Raw genomic sequence first — 27,955 nt, 5'->3', positions numbered from 1 at the left:
ATCCCCAATCCCATTCACATTCCCATTCCCATTCCCGATCCCAATCCCATTCCCCATTCCCATTCCCCATTCCCATTCCTCATTCTCGATCCCATTCCCATTCCCATTCCCGTTCCCATTCCCCATTCCATTCCCAATTCCCCATTCCCGATCTCCCCGGACCGAGAACGCCTCGGAACGGTGGTTGCGCGGCGCGGGCGGCGCCGTTTCGGCGGCGCACGGGCCGGGCCGGTTAGCGGGTGCGCAGCTGGCGCTGTCAGTCGCAGCCCAAGATGGCGGCGGCCGGGGGCGGATGGAGGCGCTGGTGACGGTGCGGAGACTCGCCGCCGTCTGTACCATGGTGAGAGCCCTCGCGGCCGCCCGGCCTGTACGGCCGCTCCTCAGGGGCTCCCGGCCTTGTGCCGCGCGCTGAGCGGCGGGGAGGGCCCGCCCTCCGCGCCCCGGCGCCGTGCGGGCAGCAGAAGCGGTTCGGACCCATCGCTGCGGGAGGCCCCGCCGCCGGCACCGGGTGTCTGAGGGGCCGGGGCGGAGCGGATGTGCCGGGGCAGGGCGGGGGGAGCGCGGGGAGCTCGCAGGGATTTGGGATAATGAGGCTGAAATCCGGTGGGCAAGGTGCTGGAGGCTCGGCAGAAACGCGAACTCGGCGCTCCCGGTGGGTGTGTCTGCCGCCGCCTGTGCCCTGAAATGTTCTGCGGGCCGGTGGGTGCTGCCTTTCGGAGAGAAAAGGAATCATCGAGCATTAATTGGCCTTGTGCCCAGGTCGTAGTGGGTTGTTGCGATAACTGAGATAATTTTAAAGCTCGTTCTACTCGTTTGTCAAAGCTCTGCAGTCGCTGCACGTGCATGCGTGTACCGGCACCGTCCCTGCCGCCAGGGAGAGAGGCAGGCTGGTAATTGCATGATTATGCAGAATTTTTAATGAAGTTCCGCTGCCGTGTAAAGAGAGGCCGGGGTGACTGGGCTGGCGCTGGGCACAGCTGACTCACGGGGAGATCTCAGCCTGGCCGTGAGACACCAGAGCTGCGCCCCGAGAACCTTCTGGGAGGAGTTCCCTGCTCTGAGCCCGGCAGGGGATCGGGCTGGGGCTGCCCACGTGGAGCAGTTTGGTTTTCACCGTCCCAGCCTTTCACTGCTCAGCTTTCCCTCTCCCTTCTGCAGCCTCAGCAGGGGCTGTTGCACGCCCCTTTTCTGGCTCTGTTTTCACCTGGCTGGGAAAGGAACAGGATTTCCCTACTTTTCCATGCAGGTGCTGACTCCCAGCTGAACTGAGCCAGTACAAACTGGGCATTTGCAGTTTCACACCCCTAACAAGAGACATTAATCTTTGCTTTTCAAATCCCTGGCCATGGAGACCTCCCTGGAAGTCTTTTGGAGAAGACTTCCCAGGACTTTCTCCTTCCCTAATCTCACTAAATGGGTTTTTTCCCTAGATAATTTGTATTTTTTAATTGCCATCACAGACACAGGTGAGATGAAGGCCGTGAGAGGTGAGTCACAAATTTGCTGAGGAGTTCTGCACCCCAGAGGCAGAGATTGACTCAGTCCCTGGAATATTTTGGATGCATTCCTGAGAGCAGCTGGCTGAGTGTTGGACTGAGAGGGCAGAGGGAAGGCAGAGCATTTCCCTGGGACTGTGCAGCCAGGCCTGAGCACATCCCAGTGGGATTTTGGCATTTTTGCTCCTGTGCCTGCCTGGATTTTGGTTGGGATGGTGGATGGAAGCTGGGCAGGTTCCTCCCATTCCTCTCCTGAAGTTCTGGGTCTGTTCTTTTCCAAGAACTGCTGCAGCTCTGGGGAGGCAGATTCTCCCCATTGTGTTTCAAGTGGAGAATTTGCTGCTTCAGCTCTGTGCAGAAATCGTAGAACAGTGCTGGTAGTACTAAATAATGGCATGAAATTGGCTTCCACATTTCTTAATTAGTCGTTTAATCAAATGCTGTGGAATTTGTCAGCATCAGTGTTTTAGGTGCATGTGTAGCTTGGCTAAAGTTAATGTCAATATTAACATTTATTCCCTCATCTGGCCCAGGAAATTAAGGTTTGGGTGCTGTATTTTAAAACTGGATCAGTTTATTTGCATGTTCAGCAAGTAAAAATACTGTTTGGTTTGTCATAAAGGTAGATGAAAAACCTGAGCCTTCTTTATAAAAACATTGAAATACATGAACAAAGTCCCTTTGGGAGCTGCTTTCTTCAGGATTATGCTAATCTGTAGTGATTCTACAGGACTTTACATATTTTTTTTTAGTAAAATATGCAGTTTTTACCAGCATTTCCAGTCATCATCTGTCCTCCAGGCTGGAAAAATGAAACCCAGGTTTGTGACATTGTCAGACCCTTCAGCATCACAGGGACTGCTGTTCCTGACTGCTTCTCAGCCACTCCATTCCTCTCCAGTATCTCTTTAAAAATGAAATTCTAAGCTTGAGCTCATTAGCAGCCAGTAATGAGGTTGAACTTGAATCATCTCCCCCTCCCTAAAATAACTTGCCTGTGGATCAGCTCTCCTGTGCCTCAGGGTGGTGGCATTTCCTTGGTGTGAGCACCATCCCTTTTCCAGGATTTTGATGCCTCAGGTTTCAGCTTTTCTGTTTTTCAGATTCTGTGCTGCTTTAGTGTGTAGTTCTGAGCTTCATATGAGGGGATGGTGAGCTCTCTTCACAGAGCAGGGAGACAAAACAATTCCTTCTCCAGCTGGGGACCAAGGACAAATGATCCAAATCTCAGGCCCAAGAGCACAAACAACGTGGGCTGAAGAGAGAAAAACAAGCAGGATGGGAGTGCCTGGGCTGGAGCTGGAATCGGACAATGAACTCCAAGGTGCAAATGGAGCAGAACTGATCACAGTGAGAGCCCCCAAGAGTGGTCGTGCATTTTGTGACCATTTTGATTAATCTTGGGTGCAGCCCTGGCTGGGCTCTTGTGCTGCCCAAGGTGGATCCATGGAGGAGATCCTTTTAATAAATCCCTGCTTTATTCTTTAGCTCCATCCAGCCTCTGCTCTGGGCAGCCTTCACAAGGCATCAGTTCCATCACATCCAGCCTGGCCAGGACTGGGAGCTGGGAGGGAGCAGGGATTGTTCATTTGGATGTGATTCATTGCCTGGGGAGGCTGCTGACACCACGTGGAAAGCACAGCCATGGCCAGGAGCCACTGCCCCAGCTCTGCTTCCCTGGCACCAGCTTTGTGTCCCAGCCCTTCCCTTTGCTCTGGGCTTTGGGGGTTTTTCCTTCTGCTTGCAGGCAGCTGCAGGATTGAGGGAAATGGCAACAGGGATGGAAGCAGAGAGCACTGCTGAGGCATTTTGCATAAAAAAAAATCTACAGTTGCTGTTTCAGAAGTGTTTAAAGGGGAGATCTGTGGGTCTGGGGTGGACAGGTGGGAATCCTCCTTTGGCTGAGGAGAGTGAGGAGGGCAGAATTCCTTGGGTCTGACTGAATCCTCTGACCCAGGACGTGTTTTCTGTGCTCTCAGGCAGTTGTAGAACTGAGTTTCTGAGTCAGAACTTGAGGATTTTGTTGAATTGACAGAACTTTTAGAAGAGGAGACCAGAACTTGAGACGGGAGCAAGGTGCAAAGCCCAGAGCTGGGCTTTTCCTCTCTGGCAGCTTGTGAGGAGTCTGTAGTAAGCTGTGAGCAGAATATTGTTTCTTGTAGGCAATTAGGGCCACTTCCTCTAGATTCATGCCTAATTGTTGGTTAAACCAGTAGGACATGCCTGAAGAACTCCAATCCAGGCTACAAATTGAGGGTAGTCTTACATACTCTGAATCAGGACATAATTATTGACTTCAGTGCTGGAGGGGAGGTGGCTGCAGCATTTGTAAGTCCCACATTTCCATTTGCCACCTGAATAATTCACACTGGGCAGCTCAAGCAGAGCTGTGGTGTCCCTGGTGTGTAATGTCACCTCCCTGCTGTCACCTGTAGCTGTAGGACTTTGGTTTGGCTTTATCAGAGAATTAACATTTATAGCATTTATTTTTATCACTGCAGGAAGGGAGGGTGGAAGTAGAGCTGGCTAAGCAGATTTCTGTCTCTAGCAGTGCTCTGCTTCTTGACTGACTTGTTAAGCTGAAAGAATCCAAATATTAATCTTTGCACTTGAAACCCAGTCTGAGAACAACTGAGAATAATTGTTTTGGGGGGAAAAGAAATACATAACCCTTTGCAAAGCAGAGAGGAGGTCACTTCAAGGTTTTCCCACATGCTGTGTTCTGGTTTAATGCTGTGTGTGATGGGTGTTTATTGCTGCAGATCTGGGGCTTCGGACAGTTTGGGGCTGGAAGCTAAGCCAGCCTGCAGTTCAGGTGGACTACACAGCTTCCCTTGGAGCAAGCTGCAGGATTTTACAGGAATCCTGAAAGCATGAATGAGCTTTTGTGCTGTTCTGGTGTCTGCTTTGATTGTCTATAAACTTTTAAAATTTCAAGCTTTAGTTGTCCTCAGGAAAGTGAGAGATCATGAGAGTCCCAGCTGTGTTGTGCCATGGAGTTGAGGATGCTGGGCACTCCATGGTTCATTTGTTCCAAGTAGACACTGATTATATTAGAGGGCTTCTACTTCAGAGCTGCTACCATTTAAAAATGAAGTGTGAATACCTGGGGAAGGATGCTAAAATAACAGAGTGTAGCTTGTTCAAGATGTGCTCTGTTATTGAATCTCTGTTGTTTGGTCCTTTAATCAGGATTTAGAGAAATGCTGTTATTGCCTTGGAATTCATCTGTTTACATGCACATCACTTGCTGTCTTGTTGCTATTAAAAAAGAAATGGCTTTCAGTGCTTGCTCCAGCAGATGTCAGTTTGGGGGATTCCTGCACTTGCTGCCAAAATAAAGGGCAGCATTGTGCATCATTATGGTTTGTTTGTATTTTCTATTTTCAGCTCCTTTTATAGTGAATACTTAAAGTGGGCTTGTAAAACAGATGGGGATAAGCTTTGTTGTGAAAGGACAAGAGAGAATGGTTTTAAACTAAAAGTGGGTTAATTTAGACTAGAAAGGAAGGAATTTTTTCCATTAAGGGTGGTAAAGCACTGGCACAGGGTGTCCAAAGAAGCTGTGTCTGCCCCTGGATCCCTGGCAGTGTCCAAGGCCAGGCTGGACAGGGCTTGGAGCAGCCTGGAATAGTGGAAGGTGTCCCACCCTGGCAGGGGGTGGCACTGGATGAGCTTTAAGGTTCCTTCCAACCTAAACTATTCCATGATTTATCCACTTAAACTCTCATGCACTGAGTTGTGAATATATCTCCCCATTCAAACCCATTGATTGGCCCCACAGCTGAGTTTTACTGCTCTGTAAAATGTCTGAAGTTACAAATGAAATATAAACCTATTTATAAATCTTCACCCTCCCTCAGCATCCACTTCCTCACTCTCCACAGCATTGTCCCTGCACTGTTTGATGTGTGAGGCTCCTGATAAAATCTCACTGCCAGCTCACAAAAGAACAATGCTGGTAAACACTGGGCCTTGCACAGCTGGGAGCTGTTTGTGTTTGTTCTCTTAGAGAGCTGCAGAATCCCTGAGAGCTGAGCTGGCAAAGCCTCCACTCCACTCCTATGTGTGTTACTGGGTCACTGGGAGAAGCACAAGGTCACGAGTCTTGTGGGTGGAGAAATCAGGGGGATGAGCTGGGAGCAGTGCTGATGTGGGAGGCAGTGGCTGAGGAGACTGGAATGAACTGGGATGGACTGGGAGCAGTGCTGATATGGAAGCAGTGGCTGAGGAGACTGGAATGAACTGGGATGGACTGGGAGCAGTGGTGATGTGGGAGGCAGTGGCTGAGGAGGGGAAGGAGCTGCTGACAAAGGTTCTGTTTCTCCTGCCCTTTCTCCAGCATCCTTTCCACATGTTCTTTTCACTGGAGCCCAGCTTTGCCATCTCACTTAAAGAGCATAAAATGAGAGGGTTTCACAGGAGTGTGGGCCCTGCTTTGCCTCTGGGAGGTGTGGATCCTGTGCACCTTGCAGGACCAGCTCCTCACAGAATAAACATGTGCTTGGAGGAGTTTACAAAGCAGCCTGCATTCATTGATTTAAAACCACTCCAATTAAGGCTTCATAGGAGAAAACTCCTGTGGAAATACGGCACTTTGGAGTTTCTCTGGGTGCCATGGCAGCAGTCAGGGTGCTCTGTGAGCTCTCCTCCCCACTGGAAATGGGCACAGCCTTTCCAGGAGGAAGATTCTGTGGCTTTAGGAAGCATGGAGCCTTGGATAGTCTGTGACACTGCTCCTTTCAGGATTATCAGTTTGTTTGGAGTGCTTATGCAGGCAAAGTGCTGCAATCCAGGGCTCAATTTACAGTAATTTGTTATGCCTGGAACACAGACAGCCTTCCCAGATCCATGAAAAGGGATCCTTTCAAACCCCCAGCTGACAACTCTTTTTATCTGACTTCAGTGCTCCACACAGCCAAGGAGTTTTAAAGGATGGGGAAAGCAACATCTAATCTGTGTTTACAAAACCATGACAGTGTGTTCTATAAACTTGCAGCAATACAACCCCAATCTGCTCCATTTCCACTTCCCCCAGGGTAATTTTAATAGTCCTGAAGCTGGAACTATTATCTTAGCAAACACAGCAAGTGCAGGCAGACTTCTGCATCAGCTTATGCAGATTTCTTTCCTGACAGGTTTTAAGTAGCTTTGGCTTGGCCTACTTGTTCTTTCCCCCCCCTTTTTTGTTTTGATTTGTTTATTCACTCTTAAAACAACTCCTCAGCAGTGGGTTTAAGCAGCTCCTGTAATCTGGAGTGCTGCATGATGGTGTCCCTGGGAGCCTTTCTGGACAACCTGGAAGCTGCTTCCCAGCTTGGTTTAAACCTTGAATCTTCTGCTACTCTCATTTTGTTCAAAGCCAAATGAGTAATTAGAGAGCAAGACTTGTGCACCAGGCACGTTCTGGACACTGAAATCCTGTAGGGTTTTTTTTTTCCCTTTTTTTGCCTTTCTTTAAGGGAAATGTCTTTTGCAGGCAGGTGCTCAGTTGCAAGCAGCTGGTTCCAGTCCAGGAGTTAGGATGGTGTGGAGTCCAAGCCAAATATCCTCAGGGATTTTACTTCATCAGGTTTTTACTCCAGTGATGCTACACAGCTCCTGGGTGTGCATCCAGCTGCAGGGAAAGGTTAGAGATCCCCTGAGTTATGAGCCTTTAATTCCTTCACTCGAACTGAATTAGATTCATTGCAAAGAGAAATGCATAAAAATCAAGTAATGTTGAATATTTTGTACTGAGCTAAAACAACAGTAATTATCCTTAAAGAGAGGCTGAATCTTCCAATTTGCATGGGCTGTATGGAGAGGGCTTTAAATTAACTGATTGTTGAAGATGAGCTAATGGAATTGATTGGTCTGGGTGTGTTTTAGACAGGCCTGAAGCAGCTGAAGGGTGGAGGCAAGCATAGAGACCTACAGTTTCAACAGGATACAATGAACAGATAGAAAGTTTTCTGGAATTTTGGGAGACACATCCAGATTTTAAAAGTTCTCTTCTGACAGTCTGCAACTGTCCACAAATGAACTGTAAGTGGAGCATCTGTTGGCGTGTGTATATTTATGTGTGTCCATCTAAAGTGGTGGAGTGCCCAAAATAAGCATAGCCAACTTTAACCAAAAAGAAAAAAAAAAAAGACTTCTTGTAGATTTTGGCAGGATCCATTTTGAAAAAAGACCAAACTGTAAGTTTATAGTTGTATGTTTGAAAAGATTGTAAGGACTTCATCATTTTACTTAATTCCCTTGTACTTTAAGCAGTTGCTTCATCCCTGTTAGAAACCATCAATTAAAACCTCATGAAGCATTTGTTTGGCAAGTCTTTCTGAATTTCTGTGTCTGTCGATGACACCAAAGAAATCTTGAGTATTTTTTGTCATGACATTGAGCTAGTGGTGGTTATGGAATCGTTCTAAACCCAGTGGCAATTCAAAACCTGTGTAATTAGAGCCCCATAGAACTTGTCAGGGGTGAATGCCATGAACTCTCAGGGCAGTGGGATCTCCCCACTTGTGAATCCTTCCCTGCTTTGTGGGTTTTTCCTTCATTTTCCAGCTCCAGTACTCACTGTTTGCTGAGCAGCAGCACAGCACTGACCTGATTATTTTGACAAGAGCTCAGAATAACAGTGAGGGTCCTGACCCAGAGTTGTGCTAATTTTGGTCCTTTTCTTCCCTGGAGCTGCAGCAGCAGCTGCTCCATGCTCTGGTCTCTTCACACCCTTCTTTCTGCTTTTCTAACCATCCTCACATGTGCAGAGTTACCTCCAGAGCAGCAGAAAGCAGATATTTGGGAATGGAAATGGAGATTCCAGCCAAGTGGGAAAGTGTTAGTTCAGGGGAAAAAAATGGGTAGTCTGTATTAACAGTCCACTAATTTGTCAGCCAAGGCTTGTGGTTGTTCAGGATTTCACTGAAACTCAGTAAAACTCATATTGCTGAAAAGGAAAGAGGTTGTAACTTGAAGCAGGAACCACGAGGATGCTGGAAATGTGGAATTCTCAGCTGACAGCAGCTCCTGTTCTGAGCTGTGGGGTTGTTCATAATCACTCCCAGCTTTTATTCATCCACAGCTTCACCAAAACTCTTCAACTCAGAGCCCAATTGTAATTTCTAACATAAAGCTAATTAAATATAATACAGACAGAACTGAGCACTCCTCTGATTCCTGTCAGATAAATGAATGCAGACTATGAGCTTTTGTCTGTAAGAATAATTACAAATCCAGTAAGTTTAAGGTCACTAAGTATTGAAGCCCCTGGAAAATTGATACATTTTCAGTTTCTGACATCAATTAAATCTAGGCTATGCAAAATACTCATTTTCTTTGCAGAAATAGGATTTTTTTTTTTTTTTTTCGTTAAGAAGAGGCAATAATGCCTAATTATCCTTCTCTGTGCTCTCCTTTTGGTGCTGCAGTGAGCTGGGTGAGAAACAAAAGTCTACTGCTATTTATTCCACTCGCATGGTGCATTGAACTGGAGATAAATCTTTAAGACTTCTCCAGTGAGTAAAAATCACTCAGAGCTTACAAGCTGGAAGAGTTGATAGATCTCTCTTCTGGTTTTGATGGGTTATTCAGTTAAAATTTCAGGAGTACTGTGGGATCACTGCCTCGGTACGGCTTGGTTAGACAGCTCCCTCAGGTAAGGGGGTTTCAAACTGCTCTTTTCACATCCCTTTTCTTTAAAAAATCCAACCAAACTTGCCTTGACTGTTCTCTGGGTAGATACTAGTTTACCCCAGTGCTATTTTCTCTATATCTCATCCAGCTCTGAGCATGGAATAGAATTCCAGAATCTTCTAGTTTGGGAAAGGCCTTCAGGATCATCGAGTCCAACATGACAATCCCCACCTTGTCACCAGCCCAGAGCACTGAGTGCCACATCCAGCCTTTTCTTACATTTCTAAGTCAAGATATTGGTGAGATGTCCCTCACTGTGTTGGTATGAAAAAGTGAGGAAAACTTGAATATTAACAATTCCCTCTGCTGTTGTTTGATACTTTAATATTTGGTATATTAGGTTTTTTTAAGGGTGTTCTTTGTCTTTTCAGACATGCTGGGTAGACCCTTCTTTTAATTAGCTGATGTGCATAAAGTAAAATGACTGCAGCTGTGACAGGAAATATTTTATTGTTGTTCTTTGGGGGTTTTCTTGGCTGTTTTTAGCTGTGTGCATTCCTGCTGAGGTGGTGATAGTTGAGATGAGCCAGGCAGTTTTTCATTTTCCTGTTTGACTGATAATTCCAGAACTGTGGAAGTACAGCCAGTTCTGTGAGTGGGGTGTGAGCAGAAAAGGGGAGCTCTGAGACAACACTTGAAGTCCCAGGAATTTCCAGAAAATGGAAAATTCTGCTTACAAGTGCCGAAACTTCCATTGTCACCTCCCCCACCACTGTGAGACACTAAATTCACATCTCATTATGTAAGTCAATCACTATCACCACGTGGTTAAATGAGGGGAAGTTTTCCTCCTGGGGTAGGTGTGTGTTGTAGAAATCTGGGTTTATTCCTGCTCACAGCTCTGAGGTTGATGGTCCTGAAGCAGAGCAGCAGAGAGGGCATTTCGTTGCACCTCCCAGAAGCCAAGGATGTACTCTGGGGTTGTTAAAACATTCATTTATTTCCTTTACACTAGCAGTGAGAAGTCATTAATCTTTACATTCAGCTGTATTTTAGGTTTTAGTGGTTTTGCTTAGCTGTTTTATGCCAAGTAGACTCAATTGCTATGGATGAGGGATTTTTTCATGGCATTTCTTGTTGCTCCCACAATGTGACACATAGTTAACAAAACTGTATTGATTTTCTGATGGTTTTAGGTGTGCAAAGTACCACAAGATGCAGAACACTTTGGCTCTGGCACCCCAAAGAGGTGCATTTCTTAATTCCCCAAATAATAAAATAAAATTTCATATTTTGTACACTTGCCACTTTGGTTAGATTTTTAACTCTAGACAAGATGTGACTTTTATATTTCCAAAATGATGAAGTCTGGATTGTTTCCTGTGAGGAAATATTCCTCTGATCTGTGGAAGATGGAAAAATCTTTTAGCTGGGGTGGGCAAAGGTGTGTGACACCTGTCAGTGTGACAGCAAAGCCTCATTGCAGCAGGACATGGCTCAGGCTCGACCAGATTTCAGCTGCACTGGGTTAATTGGCTAATTGTAAATGAGTTGCAGAGATCACTGATTGGGAGGAGCTGGACTTTGCAGTTCTAGACCTTACCCCAAAACATGACTGAGGCCAAGTGGTGCCCTCACCATAGAGTGGATTTCCCCCCCCATATCCCATATCCTTGTTTAGTGCAATTCTCCTGGACATTGACTCCATGGTGAATCATCTGTGCTTCTGCAAGGGAGCTCTTTTTCCATGGAATGTTGGGCATTGCATTTCCTGGAGCACTATTTAATTTGCAAGTTTGCATCTTCAGAACTATTTATGATTAATCTGTGATTTTTTTTTTGATTCCTTCCACAAGTACTTTGAGTCCTGTTTTGGGATTTTTATGATTTTATGCATTTAAAATATTCTCTGTCAAAAAAAACTTTTGAATCATCACAGAATCCCAGAGTGATTTGGGTTGGAAGGGACCTCAAAGCTCATCCCATTCCATGGGCAGGGACACCTTTCACTATCCCAGGTTGCTCCAGCCTGGCCTTGAACACTCCCAGAGATGAGGCATCTACAACTTCAGTTGTAAATAATACATTAAATATAATCAAATTTATTAAGGAAACCTATTTTTTTTAATCTGCCTCTGCAGTTAATTTACCCAAATGTATAAAGTTTGGGCAATAAATACAAGGAAATACTTGGGAAAAAATTCACCTGTAACCTGTCAGGTTCAATGGATACAGGTTGGTGGCTTGGCTGACAAGCCTGGTTTAAGGTAGGTTATTCAATTCTTTATATCACAGCTTTATTAAAAATTACAGTTCTTATGGTTTTTTATTTGTTCAGGTATTTATTCCATTTGTTGCTTTCCAGCTGGAGCATTTGGGCTGTCAAGTGTCACTGGTTCTGTGAGGTTTGGTACCTCCTTTAATGAGCTTTTCTCCAGTGTTTGCCTGATAAAATACTGGAGATCATGGAGAGGGTGAGGAAACTCAAGGGAGATTGAAACTGCACTTCACAAGCTGACAGGATTTACAAATCCTCCTTTCCTAATCTCCAAACATGCAGCCTGGAAGAGCAAAACTACCTCAGCAGGAGCCAGTTCTGATTTCCAGGCTGAAAATTCTGGAATTTTTCCCTCTTGTGCATTTCTGAATTTTGATGCTCATCTCCAGTTACAGCATTTCCCATAGGCAGTGTGGATCAGAGCAGTGCAAGTGGAGAGCTGAGGTAGCCCAGGAGAAACCCCTGTCAGCAAATCCTCCTTGCTGGTGGTTCTCCTTTATTTTAGGTTTGGTTTGGGCTTTTTGGGGGGAGATATTGGAGGAAAAAGAGCTCCTTGGAAGCAGGGAATGGCTGCAAGGAAACAAATGAAAGGAGCTGCCTGAACTGGCACTGATGCCTCAAAAATGTTGTGTGTGATTGCTGCTTGAGCAGAGCTCTGCTTGTAAATCTGTCAGCACCCTGTGAATGTTTTGTGGGGTTTGGAGTACCCAGTTCTGAGCCTGCCTTGTTTTATCTGCTTTGAGAAATGTAACTCGCTGTAAATCTGATGGGGGACATCCAACTACAGCTGTTAAAGTAGATTATTTCTTGGTTTCTTTCCTGGTTTTTTTTAGGAAATTTTTAGTTATTTCTCTGTTAAAGACAATCTGGATGGAACTGTCCTTACAGTCTCTAATTAATAGGGAAGTGATGAAAATGTTTGCTCAGTGATTAAAAAGCATTGGTAGATTCAAGGGAATAAATCAATTGGGTTTTGCTGGACTGTAATGTTTGGTTGAATGCTTTTCTGAGGTGTCTGAAGGTGGCTCACCTGTGCAGGTGGATTTCTGTTTGGGCAAGTTTAGACTTGGAGTCACTTGGGCATTTAAAACAGAATTAGGAATCCAAAGTGTTTGGATTTTGCACAAAGGAGCTCAGGAATGTTGGAGCATCAGCAAGAAGCATTAAAGAGCAAGGTGGAGAGGAATGAGGGAAGGTACCAAACCCCGAGATATTCCCATCCATAAGGTGTTGGTGGGTTGAAAATGGAAAGAGATGAAGAAACCACTTTGAATATGAAGTGGACCAAGTTGAAATTCAAAATAAAGCATTGGAATGCTTTAGTTGTTGCTTAATGTGCCAAATAAGAGCAGTTGTGTCTAAAAGAGCAAATTCCATCCTCATTGTACTGCTGGAAACTCAAGGATGTGTCAAAATGCACTGTGAGCTTCATACATCCCCCTGAAATGAAAAGTAGCAAAGCCAAAGCACTTTCAGGTGATCTGAGATGTGATCAAACTCTTCCTTCCATTCTTCTGGGGGTTTGTCATCAAAAACTTTACCTGTCCATAATATTTTGCAAAACAAAGCTAGAAAAATACAGGGTAAGTTTCGTTATTTTTACAGTGCATTCTTGACTAAATTCAGTTGCTGTTTCAAGATCACTGTGGCCAACCTGGTGTTTTAAGGGAGAACAGTTGATTGTGGTAATTTCCAAATAAACTCAAATGTAGAAAACCCTTCTGTTAGATCAGATTCCTAATTTTGGCTGAGGGAGTTGAGATTTTAAATGAGACCTTGGTACATTTATGATAATAAAGCATCATATTCATTTAATTCTGAAGAACACAGCAAACACAAAATGCTGATTTTCAATGGAAGTTAATTATTTCCTAAGCTTTGGGGTTTTTTAGGAAATTTCTATTTTCTCTAATATATATATTGTTTTTTTTAGGGCGCCAATGCCTCTGCTTTGGAGAAAGAGATTGGTCCTGAGCAGTTCCCTGTGAATGAGCATTACTTTGGCTTGGTCAATGTAAGTGAATTTTCTGTGCTTAAAATGTTGGGGTTTAATTCACATCCTAATTTGGAGCTTAGCAGGATTCTCAGAGAACTTGATTGATGAGACTTCTCACTTCGAGTGGGACTGAGCACAGACACCACATCCTGCAGTGTGCTTATTAACCAAGATAGCATTTCATCTGAAACACAGAGAAATAAATTTATTTCTTGTAAAGTCTCTGAGAGAACTCTTCCTCCTCCAGTACATTTCTACTTCTAAGGTTTTAATATTTAGCTGGAAAATTGGAAAAAATAAAGTGTGTCCATTGTTCATATGCTGCTCCAGACAAGATTTTCCACTGATGCTGCAGTGCAGGGGAGGTTTTAAAATAAAAATGTGTTACTTTTTAGTTCTAAAAACACCCCTCTCGTGGGAGGAGTGGAAGTTTTGTGCAGGGGATGAATGACATGGACTGGGTGGATAATTCCTTCATGTCGTAATACTCCTTCTGGATTTTTGGTGTAGCCATGAACCCTCCAAAAAGCTGAATTTCTGCAGTTTGTGTGGCTGTGGGGCAGCAGATTTGTGTGCCAGCATTAACTGTGCAGAGGATATTAGTCCTGCTTAGTTCAGAGCAGCAGTGGTTCTGTGGCATCCTATTTATGATGGGAAAATGCAATTTTGGCAGAACTCACTAGAAACAATTATTTCTGTGTTCTGGTCGTCAAGGTTGTGTTGAGAGCTGGGACATGCTCCATGTCTTCACACACCAAGTATGGCCAACTAAACAGTATTTATTGAGCTCATTAGAGACCCAGTTAATTGACACTGTGTGGGTTTCTAGCAGTTTATATTTCAGACACACAGCTATCCAAACACCCAGAATTGGTGGCCATTCCAAAGCTGCTGAGGTTTGCACCGTAATGGCAAAAATGGAATTGTAACAGAAATAGCAGAGCACTGAATGGTATGAGGAGGAAAAACAGCATCCTGAAAATAACCAGAATTGTTAGAACCCCATCCATTCTCTGTTTTGAAGGACAAAACACTGTTGTGCTTCATTTCTTGCAACTGGTTTCTTAAGGGTAGTGTTTTCACACCGTTGTTCTACTGAGCTTTTTCTGAAGTTATTTCTGGTTCTTTCATGATTTGGAATTAATTGGAGCATTTTAAAGAGGACAGTTTCATGGCTTCAGCATCAGTACTGTTAAATGTGTGATTGCACTGCAAATACAATCAGGTGTTGAACTCGTGGGCAATGGAGGTCAAAACTTTGGGTTGAATAATTTAATTTTTGGATCAGTGAGCTAAAGCAACCTGACTGTTAAACTGTGTCTAAAGCCACTGCAGAATATGTGGGAAACTGTTAAAATAGTTTATATTTACTAAAGCTCAAGAGGGATGGAACAATGGTGTCATTCCAGAATTTCATCTCAATTTTCATTTTAAGAAGCTCCTATCTTCAAATGAGCTTTCAGACTTAGGATGCCTATTTTGTGTTGTGTGCAGATTTATTTAGCATGATGCTTCTTTGTTTTCCTAGGTCACTAACAAGCATGTGAGTGATTCTCTCTCCTCATTCATGTGTTTGTTTAGTTTCCATATTTATTTTCCTTGTGTCAATAAGTTTTAACTGTTGTTCCCTGTTGTTTGCATATGGTGTAAGTCAATGTTACTGTAGCTATAATCTGTGACCTTTTCAGCTGTATGAATTAAGCTGTTCATTTTCTGTTTCAGTCAAAGTGATTATTACCTTGAAACCATTCTGCTGCAGTAATCACACCAAATTTGGGTGAACAGTGGCCACGTCTCAGTGTATCACCTAAAACCAATCTGCTCTGCAGACAGATTTTTCTGCTTTTTTAGTTTATTTAAAACATGTTGCTCTAGGGGTGGAGAACCTCATTACCAGAATATCTGGGGACTGGAAACCCAGAATTTGTGTCCCTTTTTTGAAGCAGCAGCACAGTGAATTGCAGAGCAGCAGCTCTGAAGCCGTGGTATGTTGTGGGTGATAAGCTGATATCCTGGTGTCCTCCTTGCTCAGCCATGGGGAGCAGCCTCTGCAAGGCCTTATCTGTGCTCTGACACTGCCTGCACACAGGCCAGATGCAAACCAGCTGCTCTGTGCATGGCCCTGCATCGTGTGCTGCTCAAAACATTCCATTATAAGCAGGAAATACTGGTTTTGTTATTAGTTTATAATCCATTTTGCCACTGGGATTGGCTCAGTTGGTCAGAGCAGGGTGCTGGTAATGCCAAGGCTGTGGGTTTGATCCCTCTTTGGGTTGTTGACTTTGGAGTTGGACTCAATGATCCTCGTGGATCCCTCCCAATGTAAAATATTCTGTGAAATTTACTATTTATTTATTTAGTGTCCTTGCTACATCTTCCCTCTCAGGATGATGAGTAGTGCTGTGTGTCTCCAAAAATTTTGATTCTTTGCTGAACCCTTAATTACTTCTTCTGTGTATTCCCAGTATCCTGTGGGTGTTGTCTCCTCTCCCTTCCTTTGCTGTCACAAGGCTCAGCCTTTACCTCATCCCAAGCAGCGTTTCCCCCATCCCAAGCAGCGTTTCCCCCATCCCAAGCAGCGTTTCCCCCATCCCAAGCAGAGTTCCCCCCATTCCAAGCACTGTTTCCCCCATTCCAAGCACTGTTTCCCCCATTCCAAGCACTGTTTCCCCCATTCCAAGCACTGTTTCCTCCATCCCAAGCACTGTTTCCCCATTCAATGAGCTCTGCCAGGTGACTCCTCCAGTTTCACTGTGTGACATTCTTAATGCACTCTCTTCCTGTCATTCCTTTTTGGCAGCCCTAATCCAAAGCCCTTTGTTTTCCCTCTGTTCTGTTTTTTTGACCAGTTCGGCAATACCTGCTACTGCAACTCAGTCTTACAGGCACTTTATTTTTGTCGGCCATTTCGGGAAAAAGTTTTGGCATACAAGGTGCAGCCTCGAAAGAAGGAAAGCCTCCTGACCTGCCTCTCTGATCTCTTCAACAGTATTGCCACACAAAAGAAGAAGGTGGGAGTCATCCCACCCAAGAAATTTATTTCCCGCTTAAGGAAGGAAAATGGTAAATTAATAAATGATTTTTAATGCATTTTTAAGGATGTAAAATGTTAATTTCAGGTTTCTTTTGGAGTCTGAATTGTCAAGTCTTAACAGGTTTCTTGAAGATTTTTGTGGTGTGAAGTTCACCACCTGTGTGCTTGTCCTGTGAGTTGTCCTTATCTCAGTGTCTGTGTTTCCAGACTTGCACATATCCAGATATTCCACGCTGGCATGGTGTTCCCCAGAGGAACAAAGCACACTCCAGGTCCTTGCCCCAGGCTCTCATGAGCTCTCACAGGAGGCCCAGCCACTCACAGCCTGTTCTCTTGCATTTGTGGTAGGATGAATTCCTTAGGATCAGAACTGGTGGTTATTTCCCAGGGCTGTTTGGTGAGCAAAGGTTCTGGCTGTTGATTTGTCCTCTCTGCTTGAACTTGAAAAGATAACAAACTTCCAGTAGGGGATTTTTGCCCCTTGGTGCTGGACTTAATGAACTAGTGACCCAAGGCAACACATCTGAATTTCTTTATTTTTTTCCCTCTCCAAAGAAAAGAAGAAAAAAACTACAAAAAGCCCCAAACCAATTCTTCAGTTCTGAGAAATGGCCAAACTAAGTTTCCTTAGTGGCAGTTTTCAGCTGTTTGTTTCTTGCAACCAGAGGATAATCATTGAGAGAACAACAAAGTGCATTTCTTCCCAAACTCACCAGTACCACCAGAGCTGTGTAACAGGGGAGAGGAGGGAAGGGAAAAGCCACAGTGACCTGGTGTTGGGAAGTGTCTACAGTTGTTCATTCTCCTCCCTGTCTTCATTTCCAGAGTTATTTGATAATTACATGCAGCAGGATGCACACGAATTCCTAAACTACCTACTGAACACTATTGCTGACTTACTGCAAGAGGAGAAAAAGCAGGAGAAGCAGAATGGGAAGCTCCAGAATGGCAGCATTGAGAGTGAAGAAGGAGACAAGCCTGATCTGACGTGGGTCCATGAAATCTTCCAAGGAACACTAACCAATGAAACCAGATGTCTTAACTGTGAGGCTGTACGTGCACCACCAAACCACTCCTCTTTAGCTTTCTCCCAGCTTCTGGATTAGTTTCCCTAACACTGAGCACCCTTTTTCATTCATTAGGGTAGATGAAATTGCACTGTCTCTATTAAAATATGGAGCATAGGCTATTTTAGGACTCTATGCTCAAACCAATGCTCATTAAGGTATGTTGCCCCAAAAAAGCCCACTGTTTTCCCTGTTTCTCCTCTCTGTTTCCATCAAGGCAGCTGCACCTGGCTGATCCAAGCTGCCTTTTTGTCTCCATGTTATTCCCTGTGTCAGTGATTGAGAGTTTATGTTGTGTTCCTAGATGAGAGTTGCTGTTAATTTAACTCTGGCATGAACTGAGTTGCTTGAACTGGGATTCTGTGCTCGGTGCTGATCCTTGGCCACTCTATTTGAGAGCAAGAAAAGTGGCATGAAGTCTAGAATTAGAGCCACACCACCTTCAGACCAGGGATTTGTAGTTTGTCATATGCTCTGATTTAATAGTGCTAAAAAAAATGAAAACCCAGATGGGGAGAGAAATAAAAAAACACAAGAAGTGATTACAACAGAAAAGACTGTTCTTGGCATTTAAAATCTAAAGTTATGGCTATGTGGTGAGGAGAAGCTCTAAAAATGACATTAATAGGATTCTGTCTCAAGGTTTTTGCAATGAAATGTGACTGTTCCACAAATGGAAAGATGGTTTTCTTCCCTGCTAACCCATTTAATTGAGGAGCCATCTGCCTGTTTCTGCCTTGCCTCTGAGTATTGACTGTTACACCCAGAAATGCAGCAGAAAGCTGCATCAGGCTGCAGAGAAAACGGAATGTGGTTAAAACCTCTCCAGTGAGAGCTCTGAGTGGTTAAACCTGGGTTTGCCAGTGAAATAATCAGAAGTGCTTTGAAGTCTCAAGGGGGAGAGATGTTTCATGAGAAAGTGTTTGGGGTTTTGTGCTTTTTTCCATGGGTTTTTGGTTTTGTTTTGTTATTGTTGCTTTTTTTTTTAATGCTCCTCTTCAGATTTTAACACCACATCCGATTATTTAATCCCTTTTAGTTTACCTCAAGAAAAGGCCTCTTTATGTGCATGTACATTTATTTTTAATCACATTGCACCACTATAGAATTGGTTAAAAGAAATCTGCTAGCTCTAAATTGTTACCAAATATCTCTTCTTATTATTTTTTTTTCAAGGTTAGTAGCAAAGATGAGGACTTTCTGGACCTCTCGGTTGATGTGGAACAAAATACATCAATTACACATTGTCTAAGGTAAACAGAATTCTTTGGGAATGGAAAAAATACCTGCCCTGGTCAGAAGGAAAGAGCCTGGATTAGTTATTCTCTGTAGGCTTTGACATGAGGTAAAATACTGTGAGTTTTGGAAGGCTTCTTAGTGGATTTTCATAGTTAATAAATACTAGTGGTAGATAAGATTGATTTTCACTTTTTTTTTATGGGGATTTGAATTTGTTATATCACACAGTCAGGCTTTATCAAAAAACAAATATGCAGTGTTTGGTTTTGCAATAAATTCTTGATTATTTTCATATTCTTACTGAATTTCAGTTGCCTGGCCCTGATGTTAAGGGTCAGTTTGGTTTTTCCTGGTAAACATTTGCTCCATGTGTTTGTCTGCTGGATCCAAGGCTTATCAGCTGCTTGGATATCTAATTTGCATCCAGCATCTGGCTATTTAATATCTGATAATGGATCTGTAATTGCTGGGAGCTGAAGGATCATCCAGACTTTGCTACTTAATGGCTGGAGATGTGAACATTTAATTTCTGCCACTAAAGAAAACATGGAATGGCTACTGATGGAAACGAAACTCAATCACCTCTTGCTGTTTATTACCTTTCCTAGCCAGAAAATAGGCAGTTAATAGTATAAATTCCAGATTTTTCCAGCTGAACATTGACGCTGAATCCCAGGAATGAGACAAATACACATCAAATGGGCCTGGGAGCACCATGAATGAAAGGAGCTTCATCCTCTGTGTGTTATTTGGGGTTTTTTTCAGCATTTTCAGCCTGGATGCTCTGGAATATCCCTGCTTATGCCACTCTCTGATTTCCACAGGGGATTTAGTAACACTGAAACTCTATGCAGTGAATACAAATACTATTGTGAGCAGTGCCGCAGCAAACAGGAGGCACAGAAGAGGTAAGGGCCAAATATTCAGGCTGAGGCAGATGTTCTCTTAAAATTTCTGGGCAAATGCACCTGGTGAATTCAGGCAAAGAAAAGGTGAGGTTGTCTGGGTCTGTGTTTGGTAAAGGAGAAGTGGAGAGGCCAAGTGACTTCATGGCAGCCTCATCATGAGGAGATCCATTCTGTGTTTATCCCAGAAGAGTTTCTATCTGGTGCTTCCAGACATCCACATTTTCCCCAGTTAGCATTAATCAGCTTAAAGCCACTGGAAAATATCCCATCTGCTTTGTCTGTGAGCTCTGGGTACAAAAAAATCTCATTTCTCCCCTCAGACTTGGTCACAGCCAGAGCAGCAGCAGAGATTTATTCCAGCTCTTTCTTCCCACTGATGGGTGAAAAATTGATGTTGTCCTGCAGTTGTCTTGCATTCAGATGCCAGTTGTGCTGTTAATAATTTGGAATAAATATTGCCTGATCTCACTAAGAGAGAAAAAAAAAAAGGATTTTTTTTTATCCTACCAATATTTTGGACACCTTTTACGACGCTTCCTCATAACAAAGCCATTCTTGAACAAATCTTTGTTTGGGGTGATTTGCTAATCCGTACCCTTTATTTCACATATTTCTGTGCTCCAGAATGAGGGTGAAGAAGCTGCCCATGATCCTGGCTCTGCACTTGAAGAGGTTCAAGTACATGGACCAGCTGCACCGCTACACCAAGCTGTCCTACAGGGTGGTGTTCCCCTTGGAGCTGCGGCTCTTCAACACCTCGGGGGATGCCACCAACCCCGACAGGATGTACGACCTGGTGGCCGTGGTGGTTCACTGTGGCAGGTACTTCTGCACATTCCCTGCCTTCCCTTGGGATTTTGAAGGAATCTCTCATCCCTGTGCTGTTCTATAATGCTGCTTGGTAATGCAGGTGCACTGTCAGAGCTGGTTGGCTGGAAGTATTTTGATTTTTTTTAAAAAAATGTCTGTCTTTTTTACTAGGTTTTTTTTTTTTTTTTGCTATTTAAAATTTTACTTGAAATTTCTGCTGTTTTAAATTGTACTTTACAGCCTAAGATTTGTCATTTTCTGTCATTTTGTGTCATTTGTGTCATTAGCACAGTGGCACATCAGACAAGTTCTTTCTTTGAGCTGTAGCAAAGAGCAATCATTAAAAAACTCCAAAACAACAAAAAACCCCACCCTTAATCCTGCTTTCCAGGAAATCTAAAGGGAAGAAAAAGTAATCTTGGAAAAACACCTACTAAAATAGAATTAAATTATGGTTTTCATCTTGCTGCTGCCTAAACCCTTGAAATTTCTTTAGGAGCTGGTGCCATCATGTGGAATAAACTGTGCACTGCTGGTTTGAAAAATATCCTTATTTTCTTCCATTAAATTTTAGTTTTAGCGGCTTCAGTTCTGATTTAAAAGCAAAGAGGAAAAAACTTCAAAGCATTTTAGGAAAAAAAGCCCTCATGGAAGGGAAAAAGTATTTCTAACTGCCTTCAGGAAGTGTGAGTTTTAAAGTAACCAGTTATTACAGCACATAACTGTTTTGAAATATCTTTGTGAGGAAAAAAATGCTAATAATGCATAGATTTAGTATAAATAAACTTCATATGATTCTAGACGATTTTTGTTGTGGTGCAGTTATAGTCATATGTAATTTTACCATTTTAGGATCTCATGCAATGTATTTTCTTGTGTAGTTTTTATTTGCCATACCTCTGCCTACACTTACATGTTTGGATAATGCTGATTAATAATTCAGATTATTAAATGGTTTTCCTTTTTTTCCTCAAACCTTTTTTCCTATGTGGGGCTTTTAGGATTCCTGTAACTCACCTGCTCTCAATTCTTACTGGGAATTTACCAAAGGCTTGAGATAAATGAGATTTTCTGAATATTTTGAGTTCTCAGAACTTGTTTGAAATATTTTGCACATAGGGTTTAACTTCGGTTTAAATTTAAATTAGGTCTAAATTTAATTTTATTTAGTTGCCCTAAACAAAGGAATTCCATTCTCTGAATTGGCAACTTCCACCAGAAAAGGGGGAAGAGCTCTCACAGAAGATCTGTCTGTAGTCAGGTTAAACCACACTGAAAACTAAAGGAATTCCTGCTGTGAAATAAAATATTTCAGAGCGGATTTAAATCAAAACTTCACAGTGGTCAAAATACTCAGCAGTGGTGAATGCACCACAACAGAGATTGAAATATTTTTAATTTTGGTCTTTAAAATCTATGAGTGATGATATGAAATATTTATGGCGTTGTGTGTTTTGAATATTTTGTATTTTCAAGCATCCAACGGCAACATTTTAACTGAAGCAATTTGGCAAAAATCAAAAAACCTCATCAGGGAAAAGCTGGGAGTGGAGCTGAGAAAGCCAGAGGTGATTTTGGGGAGGGCAGTGGCTCCTGGATAATAAATTTGCAATCCCTTTTCCTGCAGTGGCCCAAACCGTGGGCATTACATCACCATCGTGAAGAGCCACGGCTTCTGGCTGCTGTTTGATGATGACATTGTAGAGGTGGGTAAGGCACAACAAAACACCCAGAAACTCTGATTTCAGCCCATTTTTAGGCTCCTTTCCATTGCTAACTTGCATTTCATTGCTGCACTTAAGAGCTTCTCACTTTTTTTTTGGGTTACATTTCAGCAACCAATTGTAGGAAAAAATTAATTTTAGTGATGATGTTGAAACAGCTCAGACAAATTTTTCCTTTTCTGCCAACGTATCTGTAAAGGCTGATATCCACAATATTTATACATCCTTGGATTTCACTTAATTATTAAGCAAATATCAAACAGCAGAACAAATGCCACAGCAGAGCTGCTTTTTGTAAAGATGAAAATGCTTTGTTTGTCTCAGGGATGCCGTGGTCAAGGCACTGATTAAGTGTCTAAATAGCAAAATCCGTGCTTGTGTTGAAATAAAAATGTAGGACATTCCACATTTTGAATTTTTTTTTATCTTTGCATAGCTTTGAGCATCAAGGGTGGCTTCCCAGTGTGTGTGGCTGTCAACAGTTCCCTTTTTCCCATTTTCATATTTTTGGGGTGATTTTCCTCTGTTTCTGTCATAGTCCAACTACAGAATTGTCTCACCTAATTTGGAAGTAGTGTTCACCCCAATATTTTAAAATGCAGGTATTCTCAGTCTTTTCCATCCAGTAGATGAACTTCACATTTTAAAAGATGGAAAATAACCATCCTCTTATTCTGTATTTGTTTTCTATCAGTCACTTCTATGTTGAATCTTCACTTTTAGGGCAAAACCAAATTTCTGTTTATCTGCAAACACTGTTTACACTGTTACAGATGTGCCAAAAATGGCTTTTAAATGTCTGCTGTCTGTTATTGGGCAGTAAATCCAAGGAGCTGTCATGTAGTTTCTCTCTTCTGGAAAAAAACCCACAATTTTTTTCATTTATGTTGCTTTTCTAGCTTTAATTCTGGCTTGCTTTTGTTTTCATGTTCATCTTCTATAGAATTTATTTAAAATGCTGTAAAAACCACGCTCTTTGGAGGGTTTGCATTCTAGGTGTGGCCACCTAACAAAACAGGTTTGAAAAGGTGAGTGCAAAGCTCTTGTTCACAGATATTGCAGCTGAAAGCCCAGGAAAAGGTTTTTCCCCTGAAATACAAAAAGCTTTATTGCTTTTTTGGCAAGTGATGTGAGTGAACAGCTCCAAACTGAAAATAGGAAGGAGTTTGTCCTCATTACCCACTAAATGTCAGCAGTGGGGAAGGCAGATTTATTTGTCTGTTAGGATTTCATGGGAGGGCCAACTCTCAATTAAATTGGAGATTGATGATCCCCAAACATCCTGTAGCATATGGGGAAAGCAACAAATTCAGGGGACAAATCAGTCCAAGGGGGATCCTGAGCCAAGCAAAATGGATTGAGAAACCTGAGCCAATGGCTGATTTGAGTTTGACACTTGTCACCAGAGCAGCCAGGGGATGCATCCCAGTGCCAGAGTTTACCTGGAAGCTCCAGGTAAACTCCATGGAGTTTATCCATCCATGGAGCTCTCCTCACTGAGGGCAGGCACAGAATGGCTCTGCTTAAAAAATACCTCAGGGATTTGAATGCTGGCAGTGGGATTGCAGAACTGGATTTGGTTTGGAGAACCAGAATAGATGTCTGGAAATTAGCAAATCTCAGTTCATAAGAAACATCATCTTTAATGCCAGGTGAAGTTGCAGAATCCTAAAAGTTGTAGCTTTAGAGTAACAGCCATTCACTGGTTATTACTCTGCAGTTACAACTGGGTTAAACTGTATCTGGTCAATAAGAATGGGAAGAACAGAATCTATATAATCCCCTTTCAGTTCCGCTCCGTTTTCTGTGGATAGCGAAATTAAAGAAGGAAGTCAGTTTTGCTGTGCTGAAACTAAAAATATCTGAGGCATGAATTAATATGGATCAAATGTTTGAGTTGCATTCAGAATGAGTAGTGGAAATAGGCTTGATTGCATGGCAAGTGAGTTGGCACTTAAAATAAAACATGCTTGACTTGTCTGCTAAATATACTGCAGGAGCTGAGGAGTGTTCTTTCACTATATTTCTGTTAAAATGTGCCTCTAACAGTCTGTAGTAATGTTATGTTAATAAATGGTGTGAAAATGCAGCAGCCTCAGCAGGGGATTTCAGCTTCCCCTCACTCCTTGACTGGAGAAAAGACAAAACATCTGTTTGGGGGGTTTTTCCCCCTCTTCTCTATTTTTTAAGAGAAGGTGCTTTACAAAACTCTTCAAGAGAGAATTTCTGCAGTTGATGCATCTTCTGTCTGTTTTCTCTTGTGCTGGGAAAAGGCTGCTCCCAGCTCACTGCTGTTTGGCAGTGCCACATGGAGAAGCCAGTGCTGCTGAGCTGGTGGTGATGCCAAAATCTGCTCGGGGAGCAGAGATTTCACATTCTCCAAGTGGGTTCTGCAGCTGAGGAAGGGTCCCTTTCATTTAAGGTGTAATCACAGGTTGGTCTCTGCTCCTCCTGAGCAGGGCAGGTGTTCAACCCAGAGCTTCTTGGGTTTGGAACATTTCTTCTTCAATTTTATTCCTTGGGAATAAAAGGAAACTTGAGACTCATCTCCTCAGCCTCTCATTTCTGTGGATCCAGAGTCCTAAAGGGATTAAAAACTCCATCCCAGTGGAGTGCTGAGCAGCACAGGTGCCTGGAAATGTTTTATTCCAGTCTCTGGGCTGCAGGATCCAGCTCACTGATGGGAAGCCAGTTGTGCTCAGGATATGTGGAACCTGCATCTTTAAAAACCCTTTAAAATTCCCTCCAGTTGCTGGTTGGAGTATGAGAGCAAAGCAGCTTTACTGCACATAGATCACAACTTGAAATATAAGCAGATTTTAATACTATTAATACAGCAAATCATAATTTTTCTTAAGACACAAACCTTGTGATAATACTCCAGAAGGCTTTGCTTGGTAGGAAAGCTCTTCATGGCCAAAGATCATAATTAGATGAGACCCAAAGAACTCATGAAGCACTTGCAGGACTTTTGTCCTTGAAAGGTTCACAATAACTTTGAAATCTGGACTTATTTTAGCTGAATTTTCAATCTACATGACATGCACAACTGTACAAAAATTGCTTGCCTGATTAGTGACTGCTTTTTTTTTAATTTATAAAAGAATTTAATTATAAAATACTCAGGCAAGGTACCACCAGCATGAGAAAAGCAAGTATAAAAATGTCATGTAGTCCTTTAAGGATACATTTTCATGGATCACTTGTTTTGTAGTCCAGCACAGGACTGCACCCCTTCTGAGAAGTTTGTTATTTCATCCTCATTTCCTGTTTTTTCAATAGTCAGTAACTTATTAATTGGGAAAAAATGTTTTGTTGGATTGAGTGATGTTGAAGTGTCACCATGTCAACACTGCTTGGCTTTCCAGATCACCTCCATGAACTGGGAAGAATGGTTTATCTGGGAAAAGGCTTTTAGGGTGGTGTTGTGACTGAAGCTAATTGAAACTTCCATTAATTTTCAGAAAATTGACGCCCAGGCCATTGAAGAATTCTATGGGTTAACATCAGACATTTCCAAAAACTCTGAATCTGGATATATCCTCTTCTACCAGTCCAGGGACTGAGACAAGAGACACAAAGGATGAACACAAGGAAAAAGGGATCAAGCTTTGTCCGAGTGGAACATGTTTGTGCCAGCAGAGCAGTTCCTCGGTGTTGCTGTAGGACCAGGACAGACCCAGGGGGAGGAGAGAGCTCCCTCCTGCCCTTTTTGGAGGATTAGTGCTGAACTGCCCTAACAAGAAGAGCTTTTGTTCCAGTTTTCTTTCTGGGCTTTTTTTTTTTAATGTGCTATCTTCCAAAATCTGTGTTACCTCTACTTGAAACCTGGCTGCTTATTTTTTCATGAACTCAAGAAGAGATTTCAAAGTAGCATTGTAGGATTTTTACCATTTAAAGTTGGCCTGAGGCTATACCTTGGTTTCTGCCATCGTTTTTCTGTATTTTAGCAGAATGATTTCAATATTCAGTGTCAGCTGAAGGCATATTTTAGGATATGAGCAGCAGCTGGTTGCTGGATATTTTTGGTGACTCAGACTTGAGAAGCAGTACAAAGCTAAGACGTATTGGAAATGTCAAGTCTGTAATTTTTATAAAGAAAAAGCAGACAAACCCTTCTCTCTGCAGCATTGTAAACCTCCCCATTCTGCATTCTCTTGGGTTTAGAGAACACTAACAGCACTGCTTCTTTTTGTACTCTTACTTGTGCTGTTCTGTTTCTCCTGCAGAAGGCAGAGAACTGTCTCCACATCCAGCCTCTCCTGCTGTGCATTTTCCTTTGGAAGCAGCAGTTTTGCCTTCAGGCCCCGTTGCTGCAGGTTCCAGGGGAGCAGAGCAGCCCTGACCTGTCAAAAACCATCTCTGCTGTAGAAAAGTTGGGAATTCCAGCCTTTCTTGGAGCTGTTGCATAAACCAAAAGTGCCCTCATTCTGAAGCAGGATCTGTTCCACATTTCACTCAATTCTGAGCAAACTGATGCAAGTTGCATTTTGAATCTATGCTAATCCACAGAAACAGCACTAATTGGGAAGGGCTGGCCAAGGGAAGGGGTATTTAGGGAACGAATCCAGGAGTTCTGAGTCTTCAGGGTAATGAACAGGTGAGAAGAAAAACCAACCAACCAACCCAGCAGACGTTGCCTGCTCAGTGTTCAGTCGTTGCTGATGTTTGTCTCCATCTGGGAATCATAACCCCCCATAAAATGCTTCTGATTGTTTTACCTCTCTAGGCCTTGCTTCCCAGGGGAAATGGTTGGTCTGTTGAAGGCTGAAATGAAGCAATTATCTGTTATGTGTATATATTCTAACCTCAAGGATTACTAGGAAGAAAAGACTAAGGAAGTTGGTGAGAAATCTCAGAAAATCTTGTGCAAGTTTCTTTTGGAGAAGTCCTCTTGCTGTGCCAAAGCCTGTCACAGCTGGCTCCAGCCTCCCAGTGGGAATGAGTGTTCTGCTGGGTCCCTGAGCTGTGTGTCCTCAGTGTGGCTGTCACAGCCCCTCATTTGTCCCCAGTGCTTGTTGTTCTTGAGGATCTTTAACTTATGCAATTCTGTGGCTTGTGCAGGATATTCAATATATTACCAAAACACTGTCCTCAGGAAAGCAGCATCTCACAGTTCCTCGTGCTGCCTGTGTCTGTTCCTTCCTCTCATGACCACAAAGGTGATGTTTAGCAATTAACTCCTGCCTTCAAAATGCAAATGAACCATTGCCATTTTATTCCAGCTGGGTACAGCTTCCATTCTCCTGGCACATCTCTTCCAGAAGATAAAATACGGACATTGGGTTTTTTAATTCTTTTTTATTATACAGACTACTGTCATTTTAAGAGACACATTCAACAGCAGCAAAAGAACTTGTCATCTTGTTCCTGTTGTGTGACAATTGTTCCTGGCTAAGAGTCTTCTCCCCTTCTCCACACACAAGCTGTGAGTCCTCTCTTGGTGATGCCATCAGAAGACTCTCATCACTGAGTCTTGCAAAAAATGGAAAAAAAAAAAAAGAGCACTGAGGTAAAAATAATCTAAACAGTAAATACAAAAAGCAATGTAGTACACTAGACATGTATTTTGTATATCTGGTGATACCTTTTTACAAATAAAATACCTGACTGAGAGATAATATTGAAAGATATATACTATAGATTAAAAACTGTTCAAAGTGCACTTTTGCTACAGATTTATAAGGAGACTAAAAGGAATTAAATGGGAAGAGAATGGTGTGATGTTACTTCTGTATAATAAATGACCCCACCTGTCTCCAATAAAGGTCATTATGATCAAA

The 27,955-nt window shown here is 42.7% G+C and overlaps 1 protein-coding gene across 2 annotated transcripts; it reads left to right on the top strand.

Moving 5' to 3' along the window:
* Window positions 1–174: 174 nt before the first annotated feature.
* On the top strand, window positions 175–27,955 carry LOC128795072 (ubiquitin carboxyl-terminal hydrolase 12-like). 2 transcript variants are annotated; one of them, XM_053955522.1, is made up of 9 exons: window positions 175–340; window positions 13,328–13,408; window positions 16,240–16,453; window positions 17,250–17,476; window positions 18,668–18,744; window positions 19,555–19,638; window positions 20,263–20,460; window positions 22,076–22,154; window positions 25,637–27,955. In XM_053955522.1, the coding sequence occupies exons 1-9, from the start codon at window positions 293–295 to the stop codon at window positions 25,736–25,738; spliced, it is 1,110 nt and encodes a 369-aa protein (XP_053811497.1). In that variant the 5' UTR covers window positions 175–292; the 3' UTR covers window positions 25,739–27,955. The 2 variants fall into 2 exon arrangements, with proteins under 2 accessions (XP_053811497.1, XP_053811498.1); XM_053955523.1 differs by lacking the exon at window positions 19,555–19,638.

The sequence above is a fragment of the Vidua chalybeata genome, chromosome 14, assembly GCF_026979565.1.
Source record: "Vidua chalybeata isolate OUT-0048 chromosome 14, bVidCha1 merged haplotype, whole genome shotgun sequence".
NCBI classification, from domain to species: Eukaryota; Metazoa; Chordata; class Aves; order Passeriformes; family Viduidae; genus Vidua; species Vidua chalybeata.
This window is presented reverse-complemented; position numbering and strand designations above follow the sequence as displayed.